General features: G+C 38.6%; 1 protein-coding gene across 3 annotated transcripts in view; it reads right to left on the bottom strand.

The window, feature by feature from the left end:
• The window catches only part of NDUFV2 (NADH:ubiquinone oxidoreductase core subunit V2), a 34371-nt gene that overhangs the window by 8425 nt on the left and 9538 nt on the right, over positions 1 to 16408 (bottom strand). For 2 of the 3 annotated variants that reach the window (XM_075062943.1, XM_032777103.2), the window contains 4 exons: positions 6540 to 6602; positions 6336 to 6452; positions 2564 to 2732; positions 99 to 208 (listed from right to left, as the gene is read on the bottom strand). In XM_075062943.1, coding sequence (XP_074919044.1) covers positions 99 to 208; positions 2564 to 2732; positions 6336 to 6452; positions 6540 to 6602 — 459 coding nt within the window. Of the gene's footprint in view, positions 1 to 98; positions 209 to 2563; positions 2733 to 6335; positions 6453 to 6539; positions 6603 to 10541; positions 10673 to 16408 lie in introns of those variants that run through there. The other variant, XM_032777104.2, reaches the window with a different exon arrangement.

The following is a 16408-nucleotide window of genomic DNA, read 5'->3' on the forward strand; positions in this document are numbered from 1 at the left end:
AATTTCATAATCTAAAACAATGACAATCATTTAATGTAATAATTAACATACCAGTTAAACAAAACATTGTACCTTTCAAACAGAATTAAAATACTTACATAATAATTATCATTTATTTGTACCATCGGTGCATTTACGCAAGCACCTAAACATTCAACTTCTACCAGTGTGAAAAGTTTATCAGGTGTTGTTTCCCCAACTTGTATACCTACAGTAATAAGGAATATTAGGTTAAGTGGTGATTAATACATTTAATGCAAAACCTTAAATATTTCACAGCTAATCCATTACTGTTATTTCACTTCATGTTGTAAAACATTTGTACCACATTTTTACATGATTTGGACTATTTTCCTAATGTCAACACTTAACAGCTCCAAGACGCTTCCCATTAAGTAAAAAAAGCTTCACAAACTGAAACCCTCGGATGCATTTTAAAACCTGATTTACAGACCTGCTTCCTATTTCATAAACACATTTTGTAAACAAACTGTAGGTATTATTGATTAATTGTAGAACTACTGTTCTATTTTTAGGAAGCAATGCAATAGGAGAAGTTACTTAAAAAGGGATCATATATTACAGCAGCATGGTGGTCAGAACCTTGCAGATTCAGGCATTAAAGGCCCCAATCGTGCTAAGAGTTGTGTATGAGCTTAACTTTAATACCATAAGTACTGCTATTGATATGCATGACCAGTGCTAGGTAAATTAGAATATTGTCGTTGATTTAAAGAGGATCAGTATTGGGCATAAATTATCAATGGGTTAATAATTATTAAATGAAACTATGCAAACAAAATTAGATGAATAGTAGCAGCTGGGAAAAAACAAGAGAGATCACGATTTTGTGAATATGGTCAATTTCTGTAAGGATAGCTGTAGCAGTGAAATGTATTTCATTTCAAACTATACTCCCTGGAACAGCTTCATGAAATACTTTTTCACATGGCTCCCAAGGAACTACAAAGAGCACTGCATACCATATTTTATCCCAAGAAATTCCATTTTGATAGCAGGTTACAAAAAGAATGTCATCTTAATGTCAGATCCACAGAATTATGTCAGCCAGGTAGATTTTCAGTCAATATTTAAGGAACTAATTTTTTAAATAAGATCCAAAATTACTAAGTATTAAAAAGATTATATTCTATACCAGGATAATTGCTACACAGACTGTTTTCATTATGTTAAATTCAGCTACACTACTCCTAAAAGCATACAGCCTATATTCAAGGACATTATAGCAAGCCTGTCAAAAGTTTTATTATTTAACAAGAAGCATTCATGACATTTTGTGTACATATGCAAAAGCACCACATATTATAAAGCAAAACAACTGGAAGAAGTCATGTGTACTCTAGGAGATTGCAGTGGCTTCCTACTTGGTTCCTGGTGAAATTCAAGTTATTGGTTTTGACCTATAAAGTCTTTCATTATTTGGGAGCTGTGTATCTTAAAAACTGCCTATGTTTTAAAAACTGACACTAAAGATTGGTTGAGATTCTTGAGCTGCAAGTTCTTAGATACGACCACTTGTGGCTGGAGACAGACCATCCAACGAGACAGCCTTTGACTCTTCTTCCCTGACTTAACAAGCCAAAGGTTTTTAGTGGGAGTTACCTTCAGGACACCTTACAATTCCTAGCTGTTTTGATTGTTTGATGGGGGAGCCCTTCTGGCTGCACTGGCTATCCTTTTTAGCAGCTCTTTATTTGCTGGCACTTGTACTGTAATTTATAGTAAGTAATATACATAGCAGTGTTTGAGAAGTGTAATGTACAAATGTGAACAGTTACAACAACCTTAGACAATCACTTCACTGATTTTCTGATTTTATTATTTTGTCTGTGCAACCTTAATATTAAATTGTAGATCTTTTTAATTCAGTTTCCTTGTTTAAAACAATTAAGAGGGGAATAAATCACTTGTGCTTAATAGCAGCACTATTAAAATGGTCCCCATTAGACTGAAGTTCACAGCATGGAGTGTTGATATCACCCCTTTTCCTGTGTTTCTATTTGGTTGCAGAGAATTCTCTCTTACATTTTGGGGGTACTTATCTTTGCTACAGAAAACCCCCAACTTTTCATGAAATCTTAGAATTTGTGGAATATTGTAGAATGCAGGAAATACTGCAAACACCTTAAAATTTAGGAATAAAAATGTTTTACACAGCTTCAGTTTTTTTCTTGTCGTTAATGTTAAGACAGTTATTTTAGAGAATTGAACTAGGTGTTACAGCAAGACATTTACAATGTCTCATATCAGTTTTCCTGGCAATCCCTGTTCCTAACAGACTATGGAGGGAGAACATGCACTGTGAGGTCACAAATGCTTGGGGCTTCTTTAGGCTCTGCTAAAATTCTTAGCAGATGCCCATGGAGCACATTTAGAAATGTTTTTTCCCAAATAACTTTTTAGTTTTCCCCCTCCAAGAAAAGCCATTAGTTCTCAGTGAGTACTGTCTTGTTACAATTTAAACTTTAGACATCAAAAAAATCTGAACTTAAAATTTTTTTAACCCTAGGAAAAAAAAAAACAATATCAATTTGTATCATACCAAGCTTCTTCTGAATGGCCTCCAGTATGCCATCAGAGTCTCTCAGCATGCAAGGTGTAGTTGTGCAGATCTGAATATGATATTTTCCAACCGGCTTCCGATTATACATTGTATAGAAAGTTGCTACTTCATATACTCTCATGGGAGGCATCTGTAAAACTTCAGCAACCTATAGTATGGGGAAGAAATTTTTTTCTAATGTTTATTTTTGTAGGGCATTACTAGAATAATTTCAGCTAAATGCAATATTTTCAAAAGCACTAATTTTATTAATTCTGGTTCACAACACTGTAGTAGTATACAAATGACAAAATACAAAAATTACTTCTGCATTCTTGTGTTCTGAAGATAGCCATAACAGATCACTACTATGACTCTCAGACCTTTGACAAGTGACAGACTGAAATTTATATAGTTCATGTTTCTGCGCTATTAAATCTTCTCATCAGCAGTAACCAGGCACACACTGACTTAGATGTTACAACAGCAGATATCTCAAAGAAAATACTTAAAAATAATCCAAACTAAAAAAACTGCATCTGTGATGCTGGCAGACCAGGTGCCAGCTCATGCCCAAGCCCCAAGCCTCACTGAACAGTGCATAACAAGACACCAGTCTGACACACCTTCCTGTTAATATTGCTAAAACAGGAATTAGACTTGTAAACATGCATTTAGTGTTTAGATTTCATGAAATATTTGTAAATTGCTGCATATGTTTGTCATAAGTAGATAGGTAAGGGTTAATTTTCTTTTACCTGTAAAGGGTGAACAAAGGGAACCAAACACCTGACCAGAGGACCAATCAGAGAACTGGATTTTTTAAAAGTCAGGGGCGGGAATTGTGTACTCTGTGTCTTTTGTTTTTCGGCTTTGGAGGAAACAGCTTCCTGCTACCCAATTCTTTTCTACTTCCCCTAAAGTGTGGAGTCAAGGCAACAAGGCAAATAGGCTTTATATGTTGTGTTGTATTACTTGTGTTTATGTGTGCTGGCTGGTTTAATTTGGGCTATCTTTTAAATCAGACTGGTTTATCTATTTTTTATAAGCCAGAGCCTGTATTGAGTTTCTTAATGCGATATTATTGTTCGTGTATTTTCTTTTTTTTTATATAATTTCTTTTTAAACTTGTGGGTTTCTTTTCCTAATGAGGCAAAGGATAGAATTTCTGTACCAGGTATCGTTCCCTCACGGGAAGACAGGAGGGGGAGGGAGCATTCATCTGTGTTGACTTTCCTATTGTTCCCAGGCAGGAACAGGCTATGGGAAAGAGAGAAGCTTCAACTCTGTTCTCTTGGGTTTGAGGTTTTTCTCTAGTTACTGTACGAGACCGGGAGGGGTGAATCTCTTGTGGTTAGTTGACGTGGCTTTGAATGCATGCCTCGGGGAGGTATAGTCTTTGGTTTTGCTTCAGGAGTTAAGTTAGCATCGCCAGCTCACACCAGGGAAGGTGGGGGGCTGGGATGGATAGGAGACCAGGGTCGGTTTGGGGGGTCCCGGAAGGTTGGGGTGTATCGCGGTTTAATGTAATGGAAACCCCTAGAAATCCTGGTTGGTGGCAGCGATTCGATCCAGCTGGGTATAATTGTGGGGAGGTTTTACATGTACACTCAGATTTGAACGCTAGTCAGTTTGAGACAGATGTTTACCCGATGTTGTTTCTATTATAAATCTGTACATGCATAGGGTATACTTTAGTATTTGTTCTGCAACTATAAAATGTTTGTTCTGAACTGTAAATCTCAGGAAACGAAATATCGCAAGTGTGAAATATGGTTTGACCATGAAGGCAGTGTCTTTCCTCCATGCCCACCCCCCAAAAACCTAAAAAAGGTCTATAGACATCAGACAAGCCATTGTGGACAAAAGATTTTGTTGACTGCTTCCCTCAGAGCCCTGAAAAGGGTGTGCCCAAGCCTTCATCCCATCACAGCTTGAACACTGCGGAAGGGAATAAAAATGCCTGTGAAAGAAAATTTATTATTTCTAAGTTGCTTTAACTCTGAGGGTAGAGGATTTCTAAGCATAAGCAAGGAGTCCCCAGCTGTTTTGCCTGGGTTAGCTCTAAAAGACAGAGTCTGCTTACTACAGAAGTTTTATTATCTTTCAAAATCTAACTCATTTGTGTGTGTACGTGTACCTGCTTTAACATTGTAAATAACTCATTTCTTTTTCCTAGTTAATAAACCTTTAGTTAGTTTGTTACAGGACCGGCTATAAGCATTGTCTCTGGTGTGAGATCTAAGGTACAAATTGACTACTTGGTCTTTGGGACTGGGAGTAACCTGAATATTGATGTGATTTTTGGTGTAAAGCAACTATCACAAAGTCAAGCTTGCTTAGGTGGCAAGATAGATAGGAATCATAGAATATCAGGGTTGGAAGGGACCTCAAGAGGTCATTTAGTCCAACCCCCTGCTCGAAGCAGGACCAATCCCCAGACAGATTTTTGTCCCAGATCCCTAAATGGCCCCCTTAACCCTAAGTTTAATACGTCAATGCTCAAACCACTGAGCTATCCTTCCCTTAGAGGATAGTCTGTGACTCTAAGGTAAGATTGTGACTGAGATTTCGGGAACTCAAACTTGTTACTAGGTTGGTGAAATCTAATTATAAAAGGAGCACAGCCAGTTTGGAGTTTCTGCCTTGCTTCCTGACAGTCTGCACTGAGGATGGCACTCTCAGTCGTGAGCCACTGCAGGCAGCATGACAACATCAAAAATAATTATTTGCTGGAATGAAAATTGAAAGCACTGGAGAACTTGGTCAGAATACAAATAACTGTATCATTGAATGATATTGTTTCCGAGCCTCTGCATTACAGCAAAACTCATTTTAAGCTGGGTCCTACAAATGATCAACTAAGTGGAAAAGGACTTATAGGACCTCCATGCACTTATAGGACCTCCAGCTTAGTGTCACTTCATCTGGCAAACATGACTGAGAAGATTGTAAAAACTACTAAAGCAATACAGTGATCACTTATCAAAGCCATAGGACTGGGGTTTTTTTCCCTGAAATGAATCCTCTCCCAGAGATGTTTTGGAAAGTGTTTTTTACCTCTTGAAGGGGCACATGAGGAGACAGGAGTTGAAACAGCTACATTATTCCCAGCAAAACTCTGGGTTATTTATGAAGAAAATGTCTACATTTCCGTTATATTACTTTCCCTCTCAGCACCTCCTGCATGCCGCTGAACAGCTGTTCCCTGGCATGCAGGAGATACCGGGAGGGAGGTGGAGCAGTTGATCAGCAGGACCTGTGAACTCCCTGGAGTACCCTTGCAGACCTCCAGGGGTCCGTGGACCCCCGTTTGAGAAATGTTGGTCTAGAGCGCAGTTTCTCCCACATACTCCAGATAAAGTATTACATACAGCTGCAGCACAGATAGGATTCTCTCCTAACTGAAGAAAAGGAGTCTAACCAGTACTTTGTCCCTCTCTCCTTTCCCATCAGCAGTGAATCTCCCACACCTCTGCTTCAGCCTTCTTCATTAAAGATCATAGCAAGTCTGAATAAAGTTCACTTAAGTTTTGCTTTGCTGATACTTTTGGAGTTTCTAGTATTAAGCAAGCATTATGTGCAGAGGCAGGATTCTCCTACAGGGAAATTTCTGAATTTCTGGGATTCTCATGATCCTGTGCCAAAATTTAAATTCTTGAATTAACATATTTTAGTATCAAAATTATAATTTTCTCGTCCTATTAGTAAAGCTAAGATTTAGCTCAAAAACTAGTAACAGTAATGCTTTTTAAAAAAATAGATTAAATACCTTGTTCATCGCTGATAGGGGCAACCATCCATTCTGTCTCTGGGCCAGATCTAGTACTGGAATCACAGCAGCTGATCTATGTCCCTCTGGGTAGTTGTTTACTATTGCTTCTATTCTCTAGTTAAAAAAAAAAAAAAAAAAAACGGTTTACAACACTCATTTAAGATTCAGATTTGGATACTTAACGTGCCCTTTTCTCCATACCTTATAGTTTTCAGGTGTGAAATCAAATGGAGTATCTGGGTTATTTTCAGGAGTATCTCTGTGCTGCAAGGAAAAAAAGGAAATAAAGATATCAAAATATGATTTTACACACACACTCTTTAAAGCCAGAAGGGACCATCACGATCATCTACTCCAGTGATGCTTCAACTGGGGTGCATGCACCCCACAGGGGTGCGAGATGCCCTTTCTGGGGGTGCATGACATGCCAGATTTTTTTTAGAAGGTAATCATCAAACACACAAATCATCAAACACACAGGCACATAAGTATAACTATTTTGTTAATCAAACCTATGTATTTATTAACATCATGCATTTTTTAACCATTACTTAATATACAAACACAAAACATATCTAGGTTTAAAGAATGGACCTACTTCAACGATTTTTGATAAGGGATGCGAGAACATATTTTGATTTTTGATAAGAGGTGCAAGAACATATTTTGAGAACCAAAGGGGTGCAGGCTGCAGTAAAGGTTAAGAACCACTGATCTAGTCTGACCTCCTGAATATCACAAGTTACAGAACCTCACTCACCCACTTCTGCAGTAGGCCTTAGCCTCGGGCTGAGTTACTGAAGTCCTCAAATCTTGATTTAAAGACCTCAAGTTACAAGAATCCACCATTTTCTCTGCTTCAAGACAGAAAATGACCTCTGCCCCAGGCAGAAGAGGAAGGCAAAAACTTCCCATTGTTCTTTGTCAATCTGACCTGGGAGCAAATTCCTTTCTGACCCCAAATATGGCAATGAGATCCTGAGCATATAAAAGCCACCAGACACACACCTGGGATAGAATTCTCTGTAGTTACTCAGGACCTTCCCTCTCTAACAACCCATCTCCAGCCGTTGCAGATATTTACTATTAGCAGTCATGGATGGGCCACATGCCATTGTAAGCAATCACATCGTACCATCCCCTCCATAAGCTCAATATTGAAATAAGTAAGGTTTTTTGGTCCCCATTACTCCCCCTGGAAGGCTGGTCCAGAACTTCACTCCTCTGATGGTTAGAAACCTTCATCTAATTTCAAGCCTAAATTTACTGATAGCCATTTGTTCTTGTGCCAATATTAGCCCTTAATGTATATAACTCCTCTCCCTCCCTGGTGTTTATCCCTCTGATATATTTCTAGAGCGCAATCATATCTCTCTTCATCTTTCATTCTGTTAGCCAAGCCCCTCAAATCTCCATTTGTAAGGCAGGTTCTCCATTCCTCCGGTCATCCTAGTAGCCATTCTCTGCACCTGTTCCAGTTTGAGTTCATCTTTCTTAAACATGGGAGACTAGAATTGCACACATTTCCAGATGAGGTCTCACCAGTGCCTTCTATAATGGCAATAACACTTCTCTCTCTCTACTGGAAATATCTTCTCTGATGCATCCGAGGATTGCATTAGCCTTTTTCATGGCTACATCACATTGGCTGCTTATAGTCATCCTATGATTGACCAATGCACCCAAGTCTTTCTCCTCTGTCACTTCCAACTGATATGTTCCCAGCTTACAACAAAAATGCTTTTTGTTAGTCCTCAAGTGCACTTTGCATTATTAAATTTCATCCCATTTCCATTGCTCCAGTTTTCAAGGTTGTCCAAATTTTCTTGTCTGATACTCTGATCCTCCTCTATATTGGCAATATCTCCCAACTTTGTCATCATGCACAAATTTTATTAGCACACAGCCATTTATTGTTCTAAAGTCATTAAGGAAAACATTGAAGATGATCAGTCCCAAAACCAATCTTTGAGGAACTCCCTAATAAACTCCCTCCAATCTGACAGTTCACATTCCAGCATGAGCAGTTAGAGTTGCCCCTTTAATCAGTTCCTTACCCACCTTTCAATTCTCATATTAATTCCCATCTTCTCCAATGAAACCAATAATTTCCCACACTGAACCGTACAGGTAGATCAGACTGCATTTCCTTTGTCTAAAAAAGATCAGTTATCTCAAAGAAAGATCAGGTTGGTCTGGCACGATCTACCTTTTATAAAACCATGTTGGTATTTTATCCCAATTACCATTAACCTCTATGTCCATAACTACTCTTTCAAAATTTGTTTTAAGACCCTGCATACAATTGAGGTCAAACCAATGGACCTGTGGTTTCCCAGATTCACTTCCCCACCTCCCCTCCCCCCCACCTTCTTAAATATAGGTCAGAGGTCGGCAACCTTTCAGAAGTGGTGTGCTGAGTCTTCATTTATTCACTCTAATTTAAGCTTTCCCGTGCCAATAATACATTTTAACATTTTTAGAAGGTCTCTTTCTAGAAGTCTATAATATATAACTAAACTATTGTTGTATGTAGAGTAAATATGATTTTTAAAATGTTTAAGAAGCATCATTTAAAAATTAAATTAAAATGCAGAGCTCCCCGGACCGGTGGCCAGGACCCAGGCAGTGTGAGTGCCACTGAAAAATCAGGCTGCCTACCCCGATATAGGTGCTATATTAGCAATTTTCCAAACACAGGGTACAACCCGAAGTTTACAGATACATTAAAAACCCTTGCTATTGAGCATGCAATTTCATGTACCAGTTCCTTTAATATTCTTATATGGAGATTACCTGGAAACCCCCAGATATGGTCCCATTAAATCTGTTTTTAAAGAAAAATTTAGGATATTTTAATAAGGGATTCTCATATCTATAAACACTAAACTATCTACTATTTCAGATGAGTTTGCAAGCCTTTAAAATCTCACCTTGAATTTTAACTCTTACATGTCAGAAGTTGGGACTCTAATATTAAATGTTAGGCCAGCAACTATGAAAATTTGTATTAGTAGTTAAAGGAAAAATATATAACTGCACAATAGTTTCTTTTTACACAAGACTGGAACTAATTAGGTTTTCGAAGTGAGAGATTCTGTGACAACAGTAAGGTCAAATCCATGAATCCTGGCTCTTAATCTTACCAGCATTTATTAAAAGGCATCTTATCCAGATACATTAGCCTATACTACATAGTTTCAATATAATAATAAATAATCTGATTTGACAAAAAAATTTCAAATAAGTAAATTTCACAGTATTCCTGCAAACTCCTAAATCACTCTTAGAAAGTTATCAAAAATTAATAATGCTACATTTAGTCTTTAATCTCAAAATGGACGTCAGACGGAATACAAAGTATTCTAATATCCAAAACCATAATTTATTACACCACTATGCCATTTGCAACTTTGTGTCCAAATTGATCCTAGTTGCCCTGATTAAAATAGAAAGGTACTATGCTTATTTTCAGTTTCTCTCAGACATAAAATTAAAAATTCCCATCTGAAGGTATTTGCTCTTTTTGTAATGTTTTATTTCTTCGCTCTAAATCTGAGAAAATTTCTGGATTTAGAAGGTTTATCACTAAGGCCCTGATTCTGCTCCTGACTACATGGATAGATCCCTGTACCCATGCAGAGCTCCATTAAAGTCAATAGAACTCAGCAAGGGCACAGGGTTCGGATGACATATAAACTGCAGCACTGGTACCTAAAGAAGTACTTTGCTATTTTTAAACAGGAAAACCCCTTCACGTGGGATCATTTCAAGATATTTGGATGAGCATTTTTAAAAATAAAGTCTTCTGGGCATTTTAGGGTGAACTGTAAAGATTTTTTAAATTGAAATAAATTGCCTTTTAAGCAAAACAGACCACCCTTTATTTTAAATCATCTGAATTAAATTCTGAATTTTGGCCTCTGAAAAATCAGTCCAAGCAGTAACAGGTTGACCTGAAGAGCTGTGTGTAAGTTTGTCTCTCTTATCATATAACATCAGGGTTGGAAAGGACCTCAGGAGGTCATCTAGTCCAACCCCCTGCTCAAAGCAGGACCAATCCCCAGACAGATTTTAACCCAAGTTCCCTAAATGGCCCTCTCAAGGACTGAACTCACAACCTTGGGTTTAGCAGACCAGTGCTCAAACCACTGAGCTATCTCTCCCCCCCTTAACAGAAGTTGGTCCAATAAAAGATATTACCTCACCCACTAAGCAATCTGAAACATGCGTTGACCACCAGAGTGGATAAAAATCAAGATTATCCACCTTCAAGATCACCATCATTTTCTATAGTTTCAGAGTTATATGCCAACGATACGGTTTCAGTCACATCACGCATGTCACTGTAGCAAAAAAATAAAAATAAAATAAAAAATCTCCATCATCCAGAAACAACTATAGATAAATTTCTCATAAGAACCAGCAGATTACAAAAAGAGGTAATTGATGAAAAAAATTGCCTGCTTTGTTTATGCAACAAAATCTCCTTTCCATATGATTGAGAACCCACACTTCATTAACATGGTTCAATCATTAAGTCCAGGATACAGTCCACTCAGCAGAGCAGATGTCTCAAGCAAATTGCTGGATAAAGTGTATGAAAGAGAAATTGAGCACTGTGCAAAAGGTCTAGAGGGTAAAATCATTAACCTGAGTCTTGATGGGTGGAGCAATGTCCACAATCTTTAGAAATCTCACATTGGTATATTCTTTGCATTTTGTCAAATCTGTAGTGTAAGTTCTTAAAACAAACAATATGAGCTAGGTCATCCAAGATGGCTATAACATGAAATATATGGCATAAGGGTAAAACAGCAGGAAACCTACAATTCTCCGCCAAGGAGTTCAGTCAAATTTAATTAATGTAGTTTTTCTTTTTTCAATGAGCATCATCAGCATGGAAGCATATTATCTGAAATGGTGGCCAAAGCATGAACCTGCAAACGAATGTTTAGCATATCTGGCATGTAAATATCTTGCATGCCAGCTACAAAAGTGCAATGCAAATGCCTGTTTTCACTTTCAGGTCACATTGAAAATAAGAAGCGGGCAGCATTATCTCTAGGGTCACACTACATTCACGGCCTTGAAAAACACGTCACGGACCAAGAAATCTGGTCTCCTCAAGTGAAATCTGGTATTTCGTGTGCTTTTACCCTATACTATACAGATTTCACGGGGGAGATTGGCGTTTCTCAAATTGGGGGTCCTCACCCAAAAGGGAGTTGTGGGGCGGTCACAAGATTATTTCAGGGGGTCACGGTATTGCCACCAACGTTCCCTCTGTTTTCAATTCCATGTGCGGAATACCTTGGTGCACATAAAAAAAAAGTAAGTGCGGATGTGCGCCACCAATAGAAACAAAAAACTTAGATATATTTTAAAAGTTACGATACGGATAATTACTCCATCCAGGACAGGTGAGGCATTTTAGAACTCACTACTCAAAGAATTAAATTTAAGTGTAAGAGAAATAAAAACTATGAAATGCATAGACCAGTCAAAACACTAAAATAACACACTTTGAAAGAATGAAATTACAGGGAATATGTGTGCATTGTAGGAAGTACCAAGAAGTAGTAACAACACCACCACAAGTGTGAGAGAGAGTGAGTGAGTGTAAATGTGCTGGCTGCTGGGGAAATTTCTGAGAGACACTGTGCATTGTCTCTTTAAGGCACTCACTGAAAGCTCTCCTACTGTCCTAAATCTGAGCCCTGTCTCTGCTGCTCCTGCTCTGCGGAGATGGGGTACATGTGCAGTGGAGGGGAGAGAGACAGAGGTCGTGTGAGCTGGCTTTTGGGGAAGTCTCAGAGACAGTGCACTGTCTCTTTAAACAAGACACTCACTGCCCGGAAGCTGGAGTCTTCAGACCTCAGACCGCAGCAGCTGTGAGTCCTGAGCCAGGCTGTCCACTCTGCCCTGCTCTGCAGAAATGGGGTACAGGAGCAGGGGGACACCCTGACATCAGCATCCTCCTTCCCTGCTCCCCCCCTCACTCTGCACAGCCAGTGGGAGGGTCCTGGGAGCAGCTGCAGGAGCAACCTGGCTGCAAAGCAGCAGGGGGGAGGGGCACCTGAACACATGCTGCTGGATGCACACACGCTCTGCTAATCAGCTATGTGTCACTTGCCTTATTTCTGCACTGCTCCTGACAGCAGCTCTGCCTTCAGAGCGGGGATCCCAGCCAGCAGCTGCCACTCTACAGCTGCCCAGCTCTGAAGGCAGCGCCACCACCAGGAGCAGCGTAGAAATAAGGGTAGTAGTACCACAACACCACCCCCAATAACCTTGTGCCCCCCCCCAATCCTTTTTGGGTCAGGACCCTACAATTACAACATCGTGAAATTGACCAAAATGGACCGTGAATTTGGTAGAGCCCTAATTATCTCCCACATATGTAAACAAACTTGTTTCTCTTAGCAATTGGCTGAACAAGAAGTAGGACTGAGTGGACTTGCAGGCTATGAAGTTTTACATTTTTTTTTTGTTACATAACTGAACTCAAAAACAAAATATTTACATTTATAAGCTGCACTTTCACAATCAAGATAGTGCACTACAGTACCTGTATGAAGTGAACTGAAAAATACTACACCTCTACCTTGATATAACGCTGTCCTTGGGAGCAAAAAAAAAGTCTTACCACGTTATAGGTGAAACCTTGTTATACTGAACTTGCTTTGATCCACTGGAGTGCGCAGCCTTCCCTCCCTGGAGTACTGCTTTACCGTGTTATATCCAAATTTGTGTTATATCGGGTGGCGTTATATCGAGGTAGCGGTGTATTTCTTTTGTTTAGCATTTTTACAGTATAAATATTTAATCAAAAATATAAAGTGAGCACTTCACATTTTGTATTCTGTGTTGTAATTGAAACCAATATATCTGAAAATGTAGAAAAGCATCCAGAATATTTAATAAATTTAAATTGGCATTCTATTCTTTAACAGCGCGATCAAAACTGCTATTAATCCCGATTCATTTTTTTAATCCTGATTAATTTTTTTTGAGTTAATCACGTGAGTTAACTGTGATTAAATCAACAGCCTTAGTTTTCCATTTTCTGGTGTTTGTGAGGAGACAGACTTAGGTTCTTGTTCCAACAAGATCAGTATGAATGGTTTGGTTAGTTCTATATTGTTTTTTCCTGCATACTAAATAGTCTCTTTGAAAACTTCTCATCTAGTATCAGGAGAGGTTTCTTTCTTGTTTTGTTGAAATATGCATTTGATTTCAGAGAGAGAAAATGACTAAAAGGGTAATTCACCATACATCTGAAAGACCTATTTATGTTTCACATAATGCTCTCTGATGATCTTTTCACTTAGAGCCTGATCCAAAGCCTACTGAAGTCAGGACTGTCTTTTGACTGACATCTGGGCTTTGGATCACGTCCTTGAAGTGTACCTTGGAAGATTAAGATCTGAGTTTACGGTCTGTTGAAATCCCACCCATAACAGCTAGCAAGTTTAGAAATGAGGGCATCTGGACACCAGTGTGCAGGAAACAGGAACTGGCAGCATGCATGTAGCGGCATATAAGAAGGTAAGACTGAGTTTTTCTCCCCATATATGAATTCATATCCAGAATATGCCAACACAACCAACCACCCCCAGGGGAGTACGACATTCATATACTCAGACTCACAACTGATTTAGCCATTTTACAGTGTCTCCTTGCATAGTTTGTAGTTTCCTTATCTAAACACACATCCACCGAAAAGTTACATTTGCTAAATATTATGGAGACAACCTTCCCCATTCAAAGTGCTACATATATAAATGCTAAAATTAACAAAACTAAACACTCTCAAACTGCATGTTAATAGTATGTGCTCCTACTTCAATTCCAAATTATGTAAGCCCCAACTGGAATATACTTATCTGTTTACAATTAATTTCCCTTTCTGATAAGAATTATAGAAAAGGTAATCCGATATACTAAATATACATTACTTTTAGAGAGTAGTTTATATTTAGTATACATTAGACCCATCTGTACAAATTGAAAAATAGTATAAAAAGAAAAGAGGAATACAAATTGGGTTGTTTTAGGCAGTCTCTCCCCCTTTCATTAGATTTTTCTACATAAGGAGTCTGATTCTGCACCACTGAAGTCAATGGGAATTTTGCTAAGCAGGACTGGGGCCTTAAATGAGGGCGAGGAGAGAAAAGAACATTTTTTGGAAATAGCATGCAAGAATAAAGACAACAAACTTGATCTGTGGATAACAAAACATTCAGCAGTCCTCTTACAGTTCAATTGTTATTTCTGCACTGCTGGCATTCCATGAATGTAGAGGCTGCCATTAAATCTTGGAAGAATATTTTGTTGTAAATTCTATTTTCAGCTTGGCAGGACATAGCATAATACGTGCACTATTGTAACTGAGGATTTTCCTGAATTTGGGAAATTCCATCTTTGGATTTTAAGATTACATGTCAAATACATAGAAAAAATAAGAGAAGTTATAAATGACAGTAAATTTCCCCCCGGTCAGTGTAAATTTTTTGGGGAGGAGGGGACAAGGTTACACATTAGAATACCAAAGGAAAATTACTTGAAGAAAAGAAGGGACTTTGTACAAGCATATGATGGGCTCTCTGAGTTACAGAAATAGAATACTTTTTATTGTTCTTCGAAGCTTCCTCACAGAATTCCTTACATAGCAATCTTCTGTCATTTCTAATAGGCACCCCAGACATATGCCACACATTCTGGATCTACTTCTAGATCTTTGGTTTTCCTCCTAAAATTTCAGTTATTTAATCTAGGTTTTATTTTAGGATTTTAGCCTGCTGTTTGCTTTCTTTGTTTTCCTGTTCTGCTTCTCTGACTCAGTTATCCTTGTTAACATGTTCTTAATTTCTGTTTGCAAAAAAGTCACCTTGATTTCTAAAACGTCCATCTTTGTTTGGATTACAGCTGTTATTTCTTGTGTATCTGTCTGCTTGAAGAATCTCAAGTGGGGGGGATAATAAATGAGGATTGTATCTGCTGCCACAATCTCAGCACAGTTCTATGCTGCAGAGCTCGAGTGGTTATGTTAGAAGCTATACAGCACGTTAAAGCTAAAAATTTCCATTTGTTGGCTTCTTTAGCAAGCTCCTGTTGATGATGTTTTGGCTGACTAAGAGGAAGAGTTTGTGTAGAGTTTGAGGGAATTTTCACCAAGATCTTGTAGAGTTCCAGTCACATAGTTGTGCAGGATCAGTTTCTCTCATGGTCTCTACTCTCTTCTATTTAATAGAAATATAACATCTATCTTGGACATAAGCTAGCTCATTTTATCCCTGAATAAGGGCTCATTTATGCCTTTTCTTGGTGCAGAATTCTGGAGAGTAAGAGTAAGCTCTTCGCTGAAGCATCAGTGCCTGGAGGCAATTATGCCTGAGTGCTAGAGGGAGCATATTAGGAAGTGCCTCTTGCTACACTTCTTGAACAAGCGCAGAGTTTCTTGAGTATTGCTATGCAGGTGTGTGGGTGGGGAAGCGTCATGCTTCACCCAGACACATCCTTTCTGTTTGTGTAATCAGTTCCATTCTTTCCTCTGTATACCCAGTGTGACATTCTGTACCTCCAAATAGCACCCTAGAACTCCCATATTCATCACTGTGATATGATTATGATATGTTTTGTACAAGGCATGCCTTGTGAGGTATCATTTAAAAAGTCTTGATGTGTTGAAAATTATCATCTTGTTGAATTGTATGTGAAGTTATGAAGTACTGCTATGTGTGTTACTGAAATATGAGTTAAGTGGGAAATGCCCACAACAAGCCTTTCAGTGGCAACAAAGGAGCAACTAACACTGACAAGACAGATTTACATCAGGATCAGCCAGACATGTGTTGATGACCCATCATGAAGAATCCACTCTCCCAGAGATTCCTCAGAGAGTGCACATACACAGTGTGGGCTACCTAACCCCCATGTCACAGCAAGGATCTTCCTAGAACCTGGGAGAAAGTATAAATGGGAGTTGATGACATCACCATTTGGCCTCTCTCCTTCCCCATCTCAACTCCTGGAAGATCATCTGGAAGACAAAGACTTTGATCTAG

Source organism: Chelonoidis abingdonii, chromosome 2, assembly GCF_003597395.2.
Source record: "Chelonoidis abingdonii isolate Lonesome George chromosome 2, CheloAbing_2.0, whole genome shotgun sequence".
NCBI lineage: Eukaryota > Metazoa > Chordata > Testudines > Testudinidae > Chelonoidis > Chelonoidis abingdonii.